The 5,905-nt window shown below is 43.5% G+C and overlaps 2 protein-coding genes across 2 annotated transcripts; both read right to left on the minus strand.

The window, feature by feature from the left end:
• Nucleotides 1-273: 273 nt before the first annotated feature.
• LOC130978235 (uncharacterized) lies at nt 274-3,133 on the minus strand. Its single transcript, XM_057902241.1, has 3 exons — nt 1,787-3,133; nt 1,306-1,657; nt 274-776 (listed from the first exon to the last, which is right to left on the minus strand). Exons 1-3 carry the CDS (start codon nt 3,131-3,133, stop codon nt 274-276), a joined length of 2,202 nt encoding a protein of 733 aa, XP_057758224.1.
• A 764-nt stretch (nt 3,134-3,897) lies between these two features.
• On the minus strand, nt 3,898-5,427 carry LOC130978251 (uncharacterized). Its single transcript, XM_057902242.1, has one exon. The coding sequence runs from the start codon at nt 5,425-5,427 to the stop codon at nt 3,898-3,900; it is 1,530 nt and encodes a 509-aa protein (XP_057758225.1).
• Between the last annotated feature and the right edge of the window lie 478 nt (nt 5,428-5,905).

Genomic DNA, 5,905 nt, shown 5'->3' on the forward strand with positions numbered 1-5,905 from the left:
TTGTCTGATATAATGATCGGAATCCGAGTTGAATCGGATATTTGTCTGATGTAATAATTTTATCTGGATTCCGATTAAGATCGGTTTTTTGAGTTTTGACAAATTGAGAAGTATAAAATGCAAATATTATTGACTGGATAAGTGAACTTATTAATGTAAGACCTTTTGAATTTAAAGGCCCAGGTAGGCTAGCCTCGTTAAAACCTCTCCAAGCAAAATCCTTGTGGGAAAAATCTTGGTAGTAGGAAAAAGAGTACTTGCCTGTCCCTGGTATTAGCTATAATATAACTTTAAGGAAGATACATTCCAAGTGTTAGGGAGATCTTTACCCTCTAATGTTTGTAGGCGATAGGCTCCATTGCCGATTACTTTTGTGACTCTGTAAGGGCCTTCCCAATTAGCTGCTAGTTTGCCATGTGCTGGTGGTTTCCTAGCTTGTTCTGTTTTTCTGAGTACAAGGTCGTGGATTTGGAAAGATCTTGGTTGAAGTCTTTGGTTATATCTACGGGCAATGTGCTGTTGCATTGCTAAATGTTTGATTGCTGCGGATGATCGGAGTTCTTCAATGAGATCAAGTTCGGTTTGCCGAGCTATGTCTTGTGTAGTTAGATCGGCCAGTTCTGTGCGTAGTGAGGATTGGGAGATCTCCACAGGTATCATGGCGTCTGAGCCATAGACCAAGCGGAAAGGTGTTTCCTTTGTTGTTGAGTGAATTGTTGTATTGTATCCCCATATGATCTCTGGGATAAGCTTGGCCCAGAGGCCTTTTGCATCATCTAGTTTTTTTTCTTAGAGCATGTAATATTACTTTATTTGCGGCTTCAGCTAACCCATTTGTTTGTGGGTGTTCGACTGATGAGAAGTGGTGTTTGATTTTCAGGTTCTGCAAGAAAGATGTAAATTTTTTATTGGCAAACTGGCGACCATTATCTGTGATAATGTGCCGAGGAATGCCGAATCGACAAATAATATATTTCCAAACAAAGGAAAGCATTTGTTGTGATGTAATCTTGGCTAGAGGCTGTGCCTCTATCCATTTGGAAAAATAATCAATTGCTACCACAAGGAATTTTACCTGACCTGCTGCTGTTGGAAAGGGTCCGAGGATATCTATGCCCCATTGGTTGAATGGCCAACTAATCTCGGAACAGTGTAGGAGTTCGGCTGGGAGATGTGTAATCGGACTGTGTTTTTGGCAGTTGTTACAACTTTTGACTTTTTCCTGACAATCTTGTCGTATTGTCGGCCAATATAATCCAGCTCTGAGGATTTTTGAATACAGACTTTGGACTCCGAGGTGTGTACCACAGATCCCTTCATGTGCCTCAGTAAGTGCAAGCTCGGCCTCTATTCTGCAAAGACATTTTAGTAATGGACGGGAGAATCCCCGTCGATATAGGAAATTATTATATATTGTAAAAAAGGAGGCTTGTCGGCGGAAATGATGAGTATTTTCGACGTCGCCTGGCAAGACCCCTGTCTGGAGATACTGTATGTATGGGGATCTCCAATCTGCTTCCTGTGTTATACTTAAGACATGTGTTAGCTCAATGCTTGGATTGAGTAGTGTTGACTGATAAAGCGATGACCTATTTGGTTGAGTACAAGCGAGCTTAGACAGAATGTCAGCTCGGCCATTGCTCTCCCTTGGTATGTGCTGTATTTCATATTTGGTAAATTTTGAAAGTAAATTGTACACGACATCCAGGTATTTAGAGAGCAAGGGGTCCTTTACTTGGTATAGGTTGTTTACCTGTTGGACGACAAGTAAGGAATCACAATATACCTTAAGTTCGGTGATGTTAAGGTCGGCAGCGAGTCTAAGGCCGGCAATTAATGCTTCATACTCACTTTGATTGTTGCTCGCTTTAAATGAGAAGTTGAGGGAATGTTCGATGACGTTGCCGTGGCCATCATCAAGTATAATACCTGCGCCACACCCGTGTGGGTTGGAGGACCCGTCGACGTATAAAGACCATTCGATGTAATTTTCAGTTATATTTGGTATTGAGAACTCGACGATAAAGTCGGCCAAGAACTGTGATTTGATGGATGCTCGGCCTTCGTACTTGATATCGAATTCCGATAGTTCCACCGACCATTTGAATAGTCGGCCAGCCAGTTCAGGCTTCTGCAGCACCTGTCGCAAAGGTTGATCTGTTCTAACATGGATTTCATGGCTCTGAAAGTATGGTCGGAGTCTTCTGGCTGAGAAGACAAGCGCGAGTGCCAGCTTCTCAATGCTCGGGTAACGAAGCTCGGCGTTCTGTAAGGTTTTGCTGGTGAAATAAATTGGGAACTGTTTCTTCTCCCTTTCTGCAACAAGAGCAGAGCTTATAGCCCAATTAGTGACAGACAAATATAAGAATAGTGGCTCCCCTTGTAGGGGTGTGTGTAAAATTGGTGGTTTTGAAAGAGTTTCTTTTAAAGTTGTAAATGCTTGTTCACATTCATCAGTCCATTGGAAAGCTTTTTTTGTTTTTAAAGTTTGGAAAAAACAGGAAGATTTAGAAGTTAGGCAAGGTAAGAATCGAGAAAGTGCAGCAAGTCTCCCTGTTAACCGCTGGACTTCCTTGATGGTTTGTGGGCTTGTCATCTCTAAAATAGCTCGGCATTTCTCAGGATTAGCCTCAATACCTCGGCTAGTGAGTATGAAGCCGAGGAATTTACCACTTTGAACCCCAAATGCGCACTTTTCGGGATTTAGCCGCATGTTGTATTTTCTTAGCTGTCCGAAGATTTTTGTGAGGTCGTCAAGGTGGTTATTGCCAATCTTTGTTTTAGCGACCATATCGTCTATGTAGACTTCGATGTTCCTGCCGAGTTGTTTGGTGAAGACTTTGTCCATCAGACGCTGATATGTCGCACCTGTATTCTTAAGGCCAAATGGCATGACTTTATAACAGTAGTTTCCATATTCAGTAATAAAGGCTGTCTTATTTTGGTTGGATGGGTGCATTTGGATCTGGTTATAACCAGAATAGGCATCCATGAAGCTGAGTTTTTCAAAACCAGAGGCATTATCAACTAAACAATCAATAGAGGGTAAATGGTATGAATTTTTGGGGCATGCTTTGTTGAGATCGGTGAAATCAACACACATGCGCCATTTACCGTTGTGTTTTTTAACCATGACGACGTTCGCCAGCCATGTTGTGAATCTGATTTCTCGGATGAAGCCCGCGTTGATGAGCTTTTGGGTTTCTTCTAGGGAAGCTTGCTTTCGGTCGTGCCCGAGATTTCTCTTTTTCTATGCTACAGGTCGGATAGATGGATCTAATGCTAACTTGTGTGATATGATGGATGGATCGATGCCTGGCATATCAGCTGGGGTCCACGCAAACAGGTCGGCATTTTGTTGTAAGAATGCTCGGAATGAAAATTTTTCTTCTGAAGATAATGTTGAGCCGACGTATGTGAACTTATCTGTGTTTTCTGTGAAGTAGATTTTATCTAGGTCTTCTATTGGAGTTGGCCTTTCCAGTGTTCCTGCTCTAGGGTCAAGGTCGGCCAGCATGTGTTGGTTGTTCGTGTTGCCGATATTGTGGACCTGGGCTTTTGTGTTACGGTGAGGTTTTTTGAGACTATTGTTGTAGCACTCCCTGGCCTCTCGGGCATCACTATGAATGGTCGAAATTATGTTGTCCTGCAAAGGAAACTTAACACAAAGATGAATTGTAGATACTATAGCGCCGAACCTATTTAAGAAAGGTCGGCCAAGTATAATATTATAGGGACTGAAGCAATCAACAACTAAGTATTGAATGTCTGAAGTTTTTGACGAAGGGAACTTACCGAGTGTGGTTTGCAACCACACAGAGCCCATAACCGGGACTCGCTCACCTGAGAATCCTACCAAGTCACCGGTGGAAGGTCGGATGATGTTATCGCTCAGTTTCATTTTCTGGAAAGTCGAGTAAAAGAGAACGTCGGCGCTGCTGCCTGGGTCGAGCAACACCTTTTAATTTGGAGATCTCTGAGCTGTAGGGAGATTACGACGGGATCATCCAGATTCGCTACGCTATTGTCATGATCAGCTGTATGGAATGTTATCTGTGGAGATGTAGGCGGTGACTGTTGTTGACTTTGATCAGCGTTGATGGAAAGGATAGCTCGGTAAGATCTTTTTCTTGCCGAACTTGTGGCTCCTCCACCTGCAAAACCTCTGGAAATGCAGTTAATTGTACGTGATGGTAGTTCAGGAGGGTTATTGTTCGGTCGGTCTCTATCTCGGTTATGTTGTGTAGCTGAGCTTTGTTCTCCTGGAAGAGGTGCTCGCCGCTGCATGTGGCCGCTGATGAATTTGTCCAGATGACCTTGCCGAGCTAATCGCTCCAACAGGTCTTTGGCGATGACGTAGTCGTCGGTATTGTGTCCGTGCTTCTGGTGGAAAGAGTAGTATTTTGATCGGTTAGTGCCCTTTGAATCTAGGTAATTGCCAGCTTTCCGTGGTGGCTTGATTAACTTCGAATTCAAGATTTCCTTGATGATGTCATCGCGCTTGGTGTTGAATTTGGTGTAGGTCTCATATCGTGGGATTGGTTTGAAATTCTTCTTGCTGTCCCGTGACTTGTCGTCGTCTTTGTAGTGAGACTTTTCTATTTTCTGAGCTTGTCGGATCTCTTCGATGTCAATCTGTCCTTTAGCTTTTTCACGGAATTCGGCCATAGTTTTTGGTTTGGCTACAGCAATAGTTTCCTGGAACTTTCCTGGTCTTAATCCACTTTTTATGGCGTGTATTCCTACCTCGAGGTGGAGGTCGGGTATGCTTATGGCTATCTTTGTGAAGCGTGTCATGTAGTCCTTGAGGCTTTCATGCTGGCCTTGCTTGACTGTGTTCAGGTAATCGGAGTCGTGGAGGTAGATGGCGGATCCAACAAAGTGCTCCTCAAAGGGTTTTGATATGTCTCGGAATCGAGAAATGGAACCTGCAGGCAAAGAACAAAACCAATCAAGTGCAGGACCGTCTAAATAAGATGGAAAACAGCAACATAAAACTTTATCAGATGCACCGTTTACTATCATTATGGAGGTGAACTTTTTGATGTATTTCTTCGGATCACCTAACCCATCATAGGGAGTTAGGGTGGTCGGCAGAGTAAATCTTCGGGGCAGTACGAAGTTCATCACCTCCGCCGTGAATGGTCTAGGGGAGCTTTCCTGATCGTCATTTTTGATGTTTTTCTGAGTGTCCTCATTATGTTCGGGCTGCTCCCCTTCCTGTCGAGCAGTGTCGGAGACATGTGTTGGCCCTGACTGCTGCTCGGCTTCTTCTGTCCGTTCTTGTCGGTCATTATTTTCGGTTCGAGTGTTATTCAAGTTGGCGATTTGATTTGCCATTCTTTGGTTCTCCTCAGCCACGACTTGTCGCAACTCGGTCACCATCTGGAGCAATTCGGATGGCAAGGGTGGAGGTTGTTCAGCCATGACTTCAAAACGGGAACCTCGAGGCCGATAATATAGAGAGAAAGAGGTTTATATTTTCGGCCCCACGGTGGGCGCCAATTGTTCTTGTATAGATACCTGGAGAGAGAGAGCTCAGTCTCTAGGAGTCAACGCCGAGCTATTTCCTTTGGTGCCGACCTTTCAGCCTTATGATAATCCGAGCCTTTACTCCAAGAGGTTATCCAATCGCGTAGAGCTTTGAGCAAGAAACAGGGGGAGAGTGTACCTGCAAAGGCACTCCGAAGCTTAAGTTAGTATTGAGAATTCAATGTCCTTAAAATAGAAGATCATACCTTTTTATAGGTGATAGTGTATAAATCGGTTATGTTCCTATTTTATTGTCTGTATTAAAGAGTAATAATAAGGGTGAATGTCAGGTTGGACGTTTCACATTTGTGAAGCAGTCCGTTGAGCTGATCTGTAACGTCAGTTTTCAATAAATGATATTGATTGTCGATTA

The sequence above is a fragment of the Arachis stenosperma genome, chromosome 1 (assembly GCF_014773155.1).
Source record: "Arachis stenosperma cultivar V10309 chromosome 1, arast.V10309.gnm1.PFL2, whole genome shotgun sequence".
Lineage (NCBI taxonomy): Eukaryota > Viridiplantae > Streptophyta > Magnoliopsida > Fabales > Fabaceae > Arachis > Arachis stenosperma.

Coding starts and splice junctions, on each gene's coding strand:
- LOC130978235 (XM_057902241.1), bottom strand. CDS start 3,133: ATGGTTAAAAAACACAACGGTAAATGGCGCATGTGTGTTGATTTCACC. Junction 1,658..1,786: donor TTAACATCACCGAACTTAAG/GTATATTGTGAT, acceptor TATGAAATACAG/CACATACCAAGGGAGAGCAA. Junction 777..1,305: donor GGCACATGAAGGGATCTGTG/GTACACACCTCG, acceptor AAAAAAAACTAG/ATGATGCAAAAGGCCTCTGG.
- LOC130978251 (XM_057902242.1), bottom strand. CDS start 5,427: ATGGCTGAACAACCTCCACCCTTGCCATCCGAATTGCTCCAGATGGTG.